The sequence below is a fragment of the Barbus barbus genome (genome assembly GCF_936440315.1).
Source record: "Barbus barbus genome assembly, chromosome: 3".
NCBI lineage: Eukaryota > Metazoa > Chordata > Actinopteri > Cypriniformes > Cyprinidae > Barbus > Barbus barbus.
The window spans coordinates 40,359,799-40,374,824 of NC_136731.1; the positions used below are offsets into that span (position 1 = coordinate 40,359,799).

General features: G+C 40.0%; 1 protein-coding gene across 2 annotated transcripts; it reads left to right on the plus strand.

Annotated features, from left to right (window-relative positions):
• The first annotated feature begins 10,013 nt into the window (after positions 1-10,013).
• On the plus strand, positions 10,014-14,686 carry LOC306860070 (uncharacterized protein). 2 transcript variants are annotated; one of them, XR_013783357.1, is made up of 7 exons: positions 10,064-10,175; positions 10,255-10,344; positions 10,990-11,049; positions 11,280-11,385; positions 11,469-11,942; positions 13,640-13,826; positions 13,997-14,686. XR_013783357.1 is itself a non-coding variant. In XM_079401596.1 (5 exons), the coding sequence occupies exons 1-5, from the start codon at positions 10,074-10,076 to the stop codon at positions 11,573-11,575; spliced, it is 465 nt and encodes a 154-aa protein (XP_079257722.1). In that variant the 5' UTR covers positions 10,014-10,073; the 3' UTR covers positions 11,576-12,084. The 2 variants fall into 2 exon arrangements, 1 of the variants encoding a protein (XP_079257722.1); XM_079401596.1 differs by lacking the exons at positions 13,640-13,826; positions 13,997-14,686 and having other exon boundaries at positions 10,014-10,175; positions 11,469-12,084.
• Positions 14,687-15,026: the final 340 nt, after the last annotated feature.

Here is a 15,026-nt window from a genome sequence, read left to right on the forward strand (position 1 = left end):
ATCTTTGACAGTGCCTCTAAAGAAGAAGGTCATACATATGAATGCAATCTCTGTCACACTCTTTTTCACACACACTCTCGCATATAAACACACACACAAAACCAAGCCTGACATAAATTGCATATAATGACATGTTGTCAAAGTCCCTTGGCACAACGATTCAGCAGTAAATACCCTTGACTGAAGGTTCAGAGTCCTGACCCTGGAAACATGAAATTTTCTCAGCACAGTTTGTTTTGAATGTTGTCTTCTTTGTGGTACAATTATAGCTTTAACACTTTGGCTGTAATGCAGTTTCATGTTTGCTGTTTTATATTCTTGATGAATGTAAAGTTTGAGATGATCCTTCGAAAGTAGTGTGGGGGCAGTATGAGGTGTCTATGTCCCACAATGCAGTCACTTGATGTTATTCAAATCAGGGTTGTGTGACATTCAGAATTTAATTGAGAATGCTTTTTAAATCCCAATTTAATTTTTGAATTTGAATTGAGGGACCCAGCAGGATTCAGAACAGCAATTTGAGTTTTAAATTTAAACTGTAAAATAAATGTAAAAGTTTGACAAAACAAAGGAAATGGCATGAAGGCACATTTAAAAAAAAAAGTTGTGATTGTTTTACAGCATTATAGACTGACAGAGAGAACAATTTGATTTATTTAATAAATATAAAAAAACGTTCATCATACATTATCATTCAAAATTTTGGGGTTAGTTTATGTTTTGAAAGTCTTTAATGCTCACCAATGCTGCATTTATTTAATCTAAAATACAGTAAAAACAGTAATATTGTGAAATATTAAAACAACCGTTTTCTATTTAAATACATTTGAAAATGTAATTTATTAATGTGATGGCAAAGCTGGATTTTCATGAGCCATTAGTCCAGTTTTTAGTGTCACATGAATTTTCAGAAATCATTCTAACTCACTGATGTGCTGAAACATTTCTTCATGATTCATATCATAAAATCACCTTGCAAAAGACTATTTTACCCATTATACCCCTGAAACAGTTTTCAGGAAATGTATTGACATTACTGACAGTGTAATATTTATTTAGTCTTTTTTTGGTTTCTCTTTGTCTATTTCCAGTAATGCATGAAGCCCTGGAGTCATAGTAAACAGCATCTCTAGTACTTCAGGAATTTTATCCAACATGGAGGATGAAGGGATTCCTCCTGGGGAGTTCTGGGAACTCTATGTGATTTCTGATAAAATAATCCTGCAGTTGTAACTTTGGTCAAAAGTCCCCTGTACTTGTTGCACTTGGCTATGAGTGTCTTTGACAATATTTAACTCACAATTTTGGCTTCTTTGCACATCCACACTCAGGCACAGATATACACACATCAAACAAAAATCATTCTTTTATATATGTTTGCATAACCTTTCCATCAAACAAAGGTGAAAGAAAACAAACACTCTCCTAAGGAAATGTCCTCCTAAAGGAAACACGCTCACTTGGTGTGACAGCATGTTTTGGTACTAAAATATTTGTGTTTAGTTTTTTTAGAAACATCCACGTCCAGAGGGTTGCGACCTCAAAATGTGAAAACTGGTGATGTTACAAATCCCTCAAAACTGAAGAGGGAATACGCTTTTTGGACGACATAAGTATTTCAAAGCAACTGCCATAGGTATTAGTCAGTATTATATAGGAAAGGTTTCACATCATCATTCCAGACCTAAGATGCAGTGTCCTTCAGACTAATAAAAGCAGGCGATTCATGTACTTAGAAAGGGCCACAGAAAGTACCACCTAATATCCTAAAGCTGTCATGGTCAGAGAATCACTTAATAAGGCACATAATCGTAAGAGGCGGCCAAGACCTCAGATGACACTAAATCAATTGGCAGACGGTAACTCCTCAGGCGGGCCACAGTACCTAAGCTCTGAGTTATGACTTTCGGGGTGCCCCAGGGCTCAATACCCGGCCCACTCACACTTCTCTCCATCCCAACTTTACCCTCTGGACTTAATTCATTTTTCCCTTGCTGGATTTGACAGGTTGCGTGTTACTTGGCGCCTCTCAAGTCGCCGGGCCAGCTGTATGATTAAGGGAGATGGAGGAGGATTAATGGAAAAGTACCAGAACGACGAGGAACGGTGTTGACCTATAGGGAAGAACCTTGTGCTAATTCTTAACATGCCGTTTGTTTCTGGCAGGGAATGATAAAAGGTTATATGTCTCAAGAAACCGTAAGAACGTCAGAAGTGTTTGTTTGGTTTGTCCAGGCATATATTGAAACCGTTGTTTGCGAAGGAAATTGAAATTATAGTACTGCATAACCGAGCTATTTGCTGTGGAGGTCTTGCTTAATCATTTCCATAGCTCATGTTGTCTTTGGTGTCAATTCCCATCTGCAGATGATACCGCTAAAGGATGAATGGCAATCAGATGTTAGTTGTTTTTGAGCCGAGTTGGAAAGCGCTTTCGTATAGTAATCACGAGAAAATGCTGTGCAGAGAGTTGCTTTCGCCACAAAGAAAGCTTAATCCTTGTCACTTCTTCATCTTTACCAACATGCCTCTCACTGGCAAGCCATTGTTCGGTTTGTGCTCATCTCGACAAGAAGACGCTAAACGCCAGTGGAGCTTTTCCAGGTTAGCTTCCCACATTCTCCTCACCAATCAAGAGCTGCCTCGCAATAACGATAAATCTCTCATTTTGACGTGCGGCATAAATAAAGCAAACAGGCCTCGGTTTGATTACCCAGACTCCCCGTGAACAGACGGGCATTTGAGCGGCTCTGCTATTTATCAACCTGGATCTCCCTTCCTCTCAATCTCTCCAGCACTCAAAAACGCCGTCACTGATTGCGTTTAATGTCTAACACATGGCCTGGCCAAGCATTCCCACTGCTGCCCGGGGAGGTGTTTGGACTGATTAAGAGAACTGGTTTTGCGGCCAAAGACTTGGGTTGTGAAACCGAAAGGTTTTGGCAACACGGCAGAATTTCGGGTGTAGCTCTGGGGATTCGAATGCGGTTGCCTCTGTGGTTAGCAGACAGAGTTTCTACACTTAGAATCTTGCAGAAGCATCCAAACGGGGAAGAAATGGCGTATAGCAGCAATTACTTACTATCCTGAGGAGTGTTCCTCACTTCAGTGCCTCACCTCTTTCTCTCTCTCTCTCTCTCTCTCGCTCTCTCTCTTCCTTTTTCTCCTTCATCCATTCAGCACTTCTCCCTCTTTGCCGGCTGCCTGGGGTCACATTTAACCTGGAAGTGCTCTGATTGGGCCGAGGGTCACTTCACGGGCCCCCAAATTGCCTGCACCCATCCGTCACTGTCAGGCCATTATTAGTGCTATTATCATCAAAGTCACAGTTTGAATTATAGCGCATGCAAAAGCTGCGCTGCTCGGACTTAACGGCGACCTGAGCCAGGATGACAGCGAAAAGGGTTGAGACCTTACCGATGACATCACTCTAATCCCTCAAAGGCAGAAATTGCTGACGCTGAACAGAACTGTGTTCTGGGAGAAAGTTTGCAGGTTGCACAGCTTCATGTTAACAGATGACTGTAGGCCAGATCTGAATCCGCCTGCTGATTTGTGAGCAGTATAAAGTCAAAAAGGTCTTGTTTCTTGAAACAAATGCAAGGAGTTAGATGTTGGTAGTTAATGTGAAGCAGCATTTGACACGTTTGAAAGTTTACTTGTATTCGTTAATTTAGCAGCAGGTGCTTTCAGACAAAGAAACATGCAAAAGCGGAATGCTTCAACATAAGTGATTCATTCTAAGACTAAATAATGGAGAATATAAAGTTCACCCTAAAAATGATGATATTCTGTTATCATTTACTTACCCTCATGTCATTGCAAACCTGCGTGACTGACTTTTTTCTGTAGTTTCGGTTCACATTGACTTTGGTTTATACAATTTTAGACATTGGGAGCCGAAATGATTTGGTTACCCACATTCTTCAAAATATAAAAGAGGATATTTTGGAGAATGTTGGTAACCAAATGATTTTGATTCCCATTGACTTCCATTGTATTTTTTTTTTTACCAAAAAATGGAAGTCAATGGGAACCGAAATTGTTTGGTTGCCAGCATTCTTCAAAATATCCTCTTTTATATTTTGAAGAATGTGGGTAACCAAATCATTTCCACAAAAGAAAGAAGTCACACAGGTTTGGAACCAAATGGGTGGGTGAATCTTTATTTTTATTTTTGGATGAATTATACCTAGTTAAGAGTTTTGTGTGTGTGTTTGCTCTTTGGTCGTTCGACCATCAAGGTATACGTGAAAGTAAATGACTTTATACTACATCTGATTGGAATAATGAAATTAAACCTAAAGAAACTATGTTTGCCTTGTTTATGAAAGGACATTGGATGTGAATGCTGGATTTGAACGCTTGTGTCTTAAAGGTGAAGTGTATTTCTACACCACAAAGAACCGCAAAACTCATGATATTTTTGTGTTTGTGCACTAAACCATAATGGAATATAATATTTAAACATCCAAATGTACAAAAATTACACATTTCATCTTCAAAAAAAGAGAAATCTCATTCAAAAATCAGTTTTTCCCCTTCAAAGGCTCGCAAAAACCCTTGTCCGGCACTCCTTCACATTCAGTGCTGCCCTGGACACCGAATGGCCTGCATTGTTTTGTACTCATGTGTCAGTCTATGTTGTCTCTTTGCGACAGGTCTGAAGGCAGCGCTGTTGTCCTTTTAAATTAAGCTTCTCCATATGCATGAGCGGAGGGGGGGTGAGAACATTGGCAACGGAGGAAAGAAGTGCCGTGGCGGGGAGTCTAATCAAGTGACAGACTGCTGAGCGAGCTCAAAACACGAGCTGTCCATCAGCGATAGGTGAGTGTGAGAAACCATGCAGTCTCACATGCAAGTCTACAGAGAAATGTCAAGAGGTACATTTAATACAGATATTAGAATGTACATGTGTGTCCATTGGTATCATTCTTTTTTTGCCTAGGTGGCTGGCCCACCTTTCTGTCCATTATATCATTTTAGGGTGATCCCAAGGGTTGATGGGAGTAAGGTCAGAGATCAACTCCAACGCCCCCATATGGTCAATTAAATCCTACTCGGTGCCCAAGAAGGGCCTCTTTCTTTATGGCACTATTTACTCTTCTATTTTCATTATGTGCAGGAAGGAAAGATGGAGAAGGAGAGATCAAGAGAGAAGAAAGTTTTCTGTTCTTGATGCATGACCTGAAAGGACATATTTTCACTATGGTTGGGAATCATAAGGAATTTAATGATTTTTATTTCTGATCCTGATTCCTCATAGCAATTCCAGTTTATTCATAATTATTTTAGTTATTGAGAATATTCTCTACAATAATTGGTCTTATTTAAATTATATTATTATTTATAAATTACATATTATTATTATTATTATTATTACTATAAAATATTATTATAGTTATATTATAGTTATTATTATAGTTGTATATTATAGTATTATTGTCAGGATTGTGGACTGTTTTGTGTGTATTTTGTTCCCTGTGACCTAGTTTTTTCCTCATGTAGATTGTGTTTATTTGATTCCAGGTGTGCCTCGTCGTTTTCCCCAATTATCCTGTGTTTAAAAGCCCCAGTCCTTCTGTTAGTGTTGGTCGGTTCTGAACGTCTTTCCATGTGTTCCTGTGTCTCCTACGTGTGTGGACTATTAAAGACCGTGTTTGAAGTACTCCTCGTTCCTTGCTCCCTGGTAAAGCATGACAGAAGAACCAGCCTACAACAGTTACCTCTGCGTCTACCCTCCGTTTTGTTTGCCGTTTTGCTCAGTTTTTTGTTTCCGTTGTGTTGCCATGGATCCCCTCGTCCGGCCCGAATTCCTCCTCCTCCTGCTGGAGCAGGGGGACCGATCTCTCGAGGACCAAACCAGACTGTTCCTCCTATTAGCTCTGCTCATTCTATAATGCAAGCCTAAACACCGTGTGCAGAGCGCTGTCGTCCGAAGATGGTCCTCGAGAGGATTTCGCTGCCTTCGTGGAGTGGACTCTGGCGAGAAACGGATCGCCCCTCACAGTCTCCCCTGAGGATGAACTCGCCAGATCCATTCCAGACCCAGAACACAGCCCACCATCTCCCCGCGGTGTGGAGCACCAGCCCGAGCCCACCGATGACGGAGGGCCATTTCCCGCCGCGATCTGCGAGCTAGCGCTAAGCCGAGAGACTGGGTGTATCGCTCGGCTTAGCCCTGGAAGTTGAGCCCAACCCGTCAGACCAGGTGCGAGAGCTGGCGACAGTGCCTATCACGAGGTAGCAAGCCGTGGTCGGTGTGAGCGTGGAGTGGAGCTCCGCCCACTGCACCGCGGCTGAGGGTGAGCTGAAGATAGATCTGGGACTGCTGGACAGAGAGGGGGCAGACGATCCTCCAGTGCCCGCTCCTCGAAAATGACCGCCCTCCCACCCTCTCCTGCCTCCTCCACCTCTGTCGTCTGGCAGCTCCCCCGCTCGCCCTCAGCATCGCCGAGGCTGGAGTATCCCTCGCCTCCGCCTCCGAGGCCCGGACTCCGCCTCGGCCCGTAGACCCAGTGGCTCCACCTCGGCTCCTAGCTCCCTCACCTCCACCGTCACCCATCGATCCACCAGCTCCACCGGGCTCCCTCGTCGCTCCGGCTCCACCTTGGTCGAGTGTCGACCCGCCATCGCCTCCTCTGGCTGCGCCTCGTCGCTCCGTCCCACCGGCTCCGTTGGGCTCCTTCCTCCCTTCAGCTCCACCTGGGTCCTCAGTTGCTCCGGCTTCGCTGCGGATCTCCGGGTCTCTACCTCGGTCGCCAGGGCCCTCGGCTCCACCCTGGCCCCCCGGATCTTCAGCATCCCCCTGGCTCGTTGGCTCTCCGTCTCCACCACCTGTTCCGCCGCCGTTTGCCGGCCCCCTGGAGTCGGTGGCCATCCCTCCTCCATGGCTCCTCCCTCCGTCGGCTCCACCGTGGGCCATCTTCACGGCTTTGGCCTGGGTCCAGCTGTGCGCCTCCTGCTCCGGGTCCCTCCTGTCTCTTCCCTGGCTCCTCCCTCCTTCGTCGCCTCCTTGGTCTCTGTCTGCCGGCCCCCTCCCGGGTGTCCGTCCTCCTCCTGAGCCTCCTCCTTAGTTCCCGCCCGCCCCCCCCTTTGGATGTTACTACAGTGTGAGGACGCACCTTCCGGGAGGGTGGCGATATGTCAGGATTGTGGACTATTTTGTGTGTGTTTTGTTCCCTGTGACCCAGCTTTTTCCTCATGTTGATTGTTTATTTGAGTCCAGGTGTGCCTCGTCGTCTTCCCCAATTATCCTGTGTTTAAAAGCCCCAGTCCTTCTGTTAGTGTTGGTCGGTTCTGAACGTCATTCCTTGTGTTTCCTGTGCCTCCTATGCTCCCTGTTGGATGATTAAAGACTCTTGTTTGTGAATTCCTCCTCCGTGCTTGCTTGCTTGCTTGTTCCATTGGAGTGTGACCATTATATTACTATAAATTATTATTTTAAAAAAAATATTTATAACATGCACTTATTTAAGTAGCACCTCCACAAAAAGTCTTAAAATAATAGTATGTAATGTATAAATAGTTTGTCTATACTGTATAAATTATGCTATTATGATCTTTATTAATCTATATAAATACTAATATATCATATTTTATAATATATTTGTATTAATCTATTAAGGGAATTAAATAAAAAATGTTTGATTATTTATTACATGCTCTACTCTCTGTTCTTCTCTGGTCAAAAAGGCAATTATAATACACAGTGTTCTTTATTAGTTTAGAGATGCAAGTATGGGCATATATATACCGTGTGCTAATTAATTTGTATATTTATATATTAATATATATTTTATTTGTATTTTTTTGTCTATTTTTGATTGAATTAACTTTGAGACATTTGCAACCATGCCATATGTTAACTGGTTCTTTCCAATTAATATTACTAAACTGTTTAAATAGTGTTTGCACGTAATAACGATGCAGGAAACATTATCAAAATGTATTTATTAATTTATTTTGTTGCTCACTGGTGTCATGAATGACTGGTGTCATGAACTGGTGTTAAGACATTTGGCTCCAGTATTTTTTTATTTTATTTTTTTTAGACATAAGGTCCTTTAATTAGGACGAATTCTCATGCATAGGCAAGTCTGACAGTCACAAGACAGACTTCAAAGCTGCTCTCAGAATAAATGGAGAATGGCAGCTTGTGACCCAGAAAAGAAGCTTTATGCTGTATGTGCAATTGATTTGTTAGAAGAGAGGTGAAAGGCCTTATGGGTAAAGTAAATAAAAGAATGCAAATCAATATATCATCAATACTCCTCCTTATGCTGGTTCGGAGCCTCTCAAGAGGCTGCAATATGCAGGGCAGAGATCAATAATCGGTCTGTCTGAGTGAGAAATGGGGGCTCTGCTGTCACATTTGTAGTCTGGACTGTAATAACATCTGCTGTGATGTAAGAGGTGCTTTAGTCACGGATCTTCATGTTTGGTCTCTGCAGATCAGAAGCGTCACGGTGGATCCAGCAGGTCGTTTTGTTCATGTAAGTTAGAACAAAGTTCTCAAAAGATCCTAACTTTAATGTAGTGTAGCTTTCATGCTTGTCTAATCACTGTCATAAGAAAAGGTGCCAGTTCTCTTTCATCCAGCATGTAAGTGCATACTGCTTATTTTCCGTAACGATGTAATTCTGTAGTCTTTGAGTCATTTTACTAGCAGGACATGACATGATCTATCTTGTCTGAGCACTTGTGATCGGATCAAACGAGGCGTCATTTAAACTGCCCCATATTCACTGTGCATATAAGACAGACAGTACTGGTGCACATGACACTATATGATTGACCTTTTGTGATCCCCAGCCTGCTTTAATGAGTTACAGGATCCACTTTGTTCCAGCACAGAGGTGCTTCCCTCCTCCCATCCCTGCAGAGGCCTCTCTTTTACAACCTCAGGTGCTTCTGGATACACTTAGTGCTCACTGTACCTCACCTGGGAATGCATGGGGTCAACCCTTTCCTGACCTCCCACTGCAATCTGTGCTCACACAGCCAAAAAAAGAACAAGTGAATAAAAAAAAGAAAGTGACCTATAAAGTCTCTCTATAATGTGGGAGAAATCATTTCACATCTTCTGGTTTTTGTAGTGTTGTTCTTGTTTTATTTTAGACAACATATTTTATTTTATATTATACTTTAATTTTAGGCAAATACATTTAGCTTGTGTTCATCTAGCTATATAAAGCTTGTAATTAAGAAAAAATCCAATCTGTTGTATAATAACAATTCCAATAAATTTACAATAATTTGGTTACCATGGTTGAGCTTGACTAATGCAGTGATCTCTCCAATAGGTGTAAAAATTCAGAAAATAAAATATTTAACTGCCCTCTGAAAGTGAATGGATATATATTGTTTTTGATAATAATTTGTTTATGATTAAAAAGTGTTGTACTACAACTGATTAAATTTCATTAGATCATGACAGTTACGAGTCATGTAGGTCAAAACCCCATATTTCCAGAGGGAATGAAGACATTTTATGTGTTTAAAGCTAGATACATTTCATAGGTTAATTTTATGTTAGATAATAGTTTATCAAACATATGCAACACAACAAAAATATGGGATTAATATCTCTAATATTTAAAAAGGGTCATGGGAGACTGAATTGTGCAGTATTTTGTGGGATGTGCCAGTAAACCAATGCTAACTAATGCAAAATAGCAGGGATCATTACAAATAGCTAACTATTAACTACTCTATAATTAATCTCACTTTCACCAAACTCAGATGTGAGCTTTGCATTAGCAAAATGACCACTAGCAAATACATACCATGTCTTTAACAGATTATGAGCAGTTTTATAATGTCTTTTTTCTTATAGATTTAAGACATGCCACTGTTAAAACTTTTCGGGTGTCTTTTCCACACATTTTACTCGTTTTCAAGCGTTTCAAGACGCACTCGTGATGTTGAGACGCCAGAGAATGTCTTTAACTTTAATCGAAATGCCACGAGCGTGAAAGTCATCAGGCTGTCACGGATCTGCGCGTGGCCATGACCGGCATGATAAAGAACCGGACGGCTTTTCGACGAGGAAAACGACTAATGGGCGGAAGATGAGGAGAAAAACAATAGCAAAGCGCATCCTGTATAATGGATGCGAGGGATACGAAGAGACACCCGAAGGAACCGGCGCGAGGGCGAACCACGTCCTCAGTGTATGTAAACATCAAGCTTTTGTTCCGTATGTGTCATTGTTTTGCACTCCCTTGGTTTAATTATGTGACTGTCTTTCAGCAAGAGCCGGCGAAGAGGAGGAAATGGAGAGAGCTAAATGGAGAGGACATCTCGTCTTGCAATGCTGACTATATTAAGTTCAAAACAAAGGTCTGTTCCTGTTTATTGCTGAATCAATATTGTAATCAGTTTGTTTTTTTTAGCTTATAAGCATTGCTGAATAGATTAACACATCTGTTCCAGTGACATTTCTTAACATTTGTAGCCATTAAGATTTTGATAGTAAGCTGTAATAAATAATGAAAATATATGGTAGATCAACTGCATCTTCCATGTGCTTAAGGAGCTTTAAGTCATTTATTCCAGACTTGTATTTGTAGCCTAGTTTAATGAGGGTTAATAGGATCACATACTGTAAAAATGAAGACACTGGAGGCGTCATTTGGACTTCCTCAGATTATCATTCTGCCAAAAGCCTCTGGAGATTTTTTAGGATGCATTTCGAAAAGGAAAATCAGTTCAGAGGAGCTTATACGTGATGAGTTCCTGCGAGACTGCCATCAGTTCCTTCAGGGATCCCACCATGAGGGAATGGTTTTGAGGCACTTAAAATATATCATGAAATCTCTAATTATGTCATTTCCATTTGAGGCATGTTCAGAAGGTTATCCAGTGGTTCTGCCAATGTGAAGAACCCCACACTGATCATTTTACATTGCTAGCCAATGTTATTTTGAAGTTACAAACCAAACTAGGACCACTGGTTTCATATTTATTTTGATTGCTCTCAAACAGGCTTTTGAGGTTGACAAGCCCATTGGAGATGCAACAAGGGGTGCAGATTTTACTATGGAGGTAATATGGCACAACATTCCACTTTTGGGCTACTTTATTAATAATCTAAAATTTAACTCACTGCATAAATTAAATTAAGCTTCTTACTTGTGCAATGCTCTTGAGGATTTGGAGCCAAACTCGTTCAGCTCCAAACACTTGTTTTTGGGCAGCTTTGGTAAATTACTGATACAAGTTTGAACACATGTGTCCACTCAGTTTATAATGTAACGTGGATAATCTTCTTCCAGGTGCTCGGAAGCCTCCAATCACGTTCAAGGGCGGAGCTTATCGCCATGGTGTTGAGTATGCAGAGGGAGATGGACGGCCTTCGAGAGCAAATCAGAAGCCTTACCGGTAAAGCAGTGGACTTGAAATGTGGCAAATTGTCCTTTCTGGGTTTAGTTTTTAATTTTACAGCAATGCATTTCCATTGGCAGGGAAAGACGTGCATCAAGCTGAAAGCTCACTGAAAACCTGCTCGTTCACAGATCATTTCATGTTTCAAGATCATTTCAATTTGAGGAAAAGTTCAGCAAGTTCATGAGGAAACGTCATGTCAAAGAATGATTTAGTGTTACTGTGGTGTGCTATGTTACACAACAGGTTATCTCTTGTTGTGAGACAATTCCAGGCTAAATTCATGCTTTTTTTGTACAGCTTGTGGGAAGCTGGCTCAGACACTTGAAGAGCTGATCGAGAAGAGTGATAGATGGCTGTGTGGCAGCCACGAAGCTGCAACTCCCAGCATTTCAAAGGAGCTCGAGAGAAACGGGCCACCCAGTCACATTTCTCCTCCAAGGGTGCTTAGTGGAAGAACAGCTGAATGTACAAGTTCAGAGCAGCAGGGGTGTGGTCAGTATGAGGTCACACAAACAATGCCTCAACGGAATGGAACACTTCCCGAACAAAAAGTAAGCGTTACATTTTAGGTGCCTCTACAGTCAGCTTTTGAATGTCTAATTTTTTTTTTATTTAATGTGCATTTTGATAAAAGTTGTTCATAGAATTCCATGTGTTTAATTGCTTTGAAATAAAAAGTTGTGTTTTAGCCACAGTTGCTGTTTTTATTTATTTATTTTTTCAGAGTGGCTATTTACACTAAGTGCAAATAGCCCGCCTTGTTGGCAGAGGCCATTTGCACTAACTCCGCCCACCAACGCGTATTTGGGACAGTCAACACTGAAAAAAGACCCTTGTTTAGCTTCAGTTTCAGTGGTGTAGGTGGTAAGGCGTGTGCTTTTTAACTCGATCGACCCAAGTTCGAACCCGGCTTTTGCCTAATTTTTTTTCTCCCTTTTCAAATCTCATATCACATCGGAAAGGCATTTATTTTCAATAAAAAATAAGGAAATAATCAAAAAGTAAATAAAGTATCGGGTAGGGTTAGGGTAGGTGTTGGGAGGGCTTTATTGTCCCAATAAGGTGGCATCCATTTAATAATTTGAATGAAAACTATAATTTATGTTCAATATATTATTATTATGTACTGTTTTATAATGTACTACAATACTGAGGCTAGATAATTGCCACTATTTTCAATAAGTAGTATAAATAGCAGAAAATCTCAATCGAACAATGTGAAAAGTGAAGTGATGTTTACATTGGGTCCAAACATATTGTATAAAAAATAATAATGTAAAATATTTTTAAAATAAATAAATACAACAAAAAAAGTTCTATACAGAATCCTGTGTTCAGTTGTTGTTGTAGTTTTTTTTTAGATGAGTTAGTTGCTGTTTTATGTTACTATTTTTTGTGGGGCTGCAATTAATGACTATTTTAGTAACTGATTGATCTATTAGTTATTTCCTTGATTAACTGAAAATCATGTGCAATTCTTTCCTACAAACAAAATTGAAGTAATGTATACATTGTGCCCAAAATTATTTTAAAGTAAAGGTTGCTGTATAAACTCATTTTATGTTGTGAAAAAAAAAAAAAAAAAAAAAAAAAAATATATATATATATATATATATATATATGTTGAAAATGTGTAATTTGTCATCATCAATTAAAAGCAGCATAACAGTTTGGTTTGGTAATTTTAATAATTTTGGTTGTTTAAACTAAGTATGAACAATTATTTGGATAAATATGAATTATGCATGATTTAAAATTATTGTTTGTTTCTGTAAAAATATTATTACCTGCATTTATGATTTCGAGTTGAGTTGTGGCTTATTTAAAACTACGGTTTGATGTTATAATAATATCTCTATTAAATATTTAAAGTGTAACAATGACTCTCTGTTAGAATGCATTGTTTTGCATAGAAATGCTTGCATTAAAAAAGCAGTAAAATGAAATTAAATGTGTTTTTAGGTTCTTGTAATGCATTTTGTACCATACGAAAGACCTGACTAATCAGTGATAGTATTTATTGTCAATTATTTTCATTTGGTTTCATAATCAGTTTTTCCGGGTGTGTGTTCACGGTGTGTGTGTGTTCACTGCTGTGTGTGTGTTCACTGCTGTGTGTGTGCACGTTGGATGGGTTAAATGCAGAGCACGAATTCCGAGTATGGGTCACCATACTTGGCAGTATGTCACTTCACATATTCACATTTTTGTAGCTCATCCACAGCAACTTTTTTTGTTTCCTCTCCAGGTTTTCACTGCTGATCTCCTGGAGCGCTGCAATACAGGGACCACCGCTCAGAAACTCACCAATGACCTGCTGCGCAGCCTCTACGACAGAGACTGTCTGGCCTCTCACTCCATCTCAGGCATCGTCAACAGCAAGCGAGGGATGCCTAAGCCAGCTCTTCCAGCACACGAGATCCAGGCCATTCTGAGTACGTATAAGAGACTGTTTGTAACAAGTACTGAACGGCGGGCGTCCTTTAGTTACTTTGAGAATGCGTTCAGTTCCATTTCATTAACTGCAATCAGGCCATTGTGAAATTTGTGATTAATTGTGGTCTCAAGTTTGCAGTTTTGATTACCAGTGAAACATTCTCCACAGGGACAGTGCAGCGGTTCTTCCCCGGAAAGACTGATTCGGAAATAAAGGGCTACATACGACAGAAGCTTCAGAATGAGGCCAAGAGTCTTCGGAAAAGGCCACATCCAGCTGATGGTCCATTGGTGGGCTCATTTGAGAAGGAGAGAGCAACGTTTGAGCATTGAGTGTTGACTTTCATTGGGCATACCCAGTGAACATATTTAGTTGAAGAATTAAAATCAAATTTAACGACACAAAATTCTGTTATTAAACTTAAAGGGATAGTTCAGAAAAAGTTCTGTCATCATTTACTTCATTTATTGCGGTTTGAAATGACATGAGGGTGAGTAAATTATGACAGAATTTTCATTTTTGAGTAAGGCTGCATGGTTCATCAAAATAAAACCGAAACCGATTATCAAAACGCAAAGGCTGCAGTTTAATTTAATAAGCAGAGTTTCAGAGTGAAGCGCAATACTGGGTTCATTTACACAGGAGCAACTCATGATCCAGTGTTTTCAGTATCTCAGAGCTGCTCAGTTTGCATTAAATATCTGCTTGTGCTGTGCTTTGAGTCTCCTATAACATACATTTGGGAACTCAACCATTGTCACAAATTTGTAATGAGATGCCCTTGTAAACAGACTGTTGTCAGCAAGAGAATCTCTTGCAGTTTTCTGACAAAATAAAAGTTTGATGGCTTAACATTTTAAAAAAGAACAAATTAAAACAGCAAAAAAATATTAGTATTGTAATTTTACAGTTGTACTATAAAATTAAAAAATGTTCTTAAATACATTTTATTTTGCATTGAAATATTACAATATTAAGAGTTATTATTATTTAAATATTTTATTTAATAATACTATTAGTTATTACTATTATTAGAATAAAAATTTTGGGCCAAATTGTGCCGCCTAACAAACAAGCACAGCTAACCTGGAGCTTTATTTTTTTTTTTTAAATGCAATGAATTTTTTCCCACAAATCGTGCAGCCCTGTTTTTGAGTGAACTATCCTTTTAAGTATTTGAAAGGTTTTGTCTAAGCTG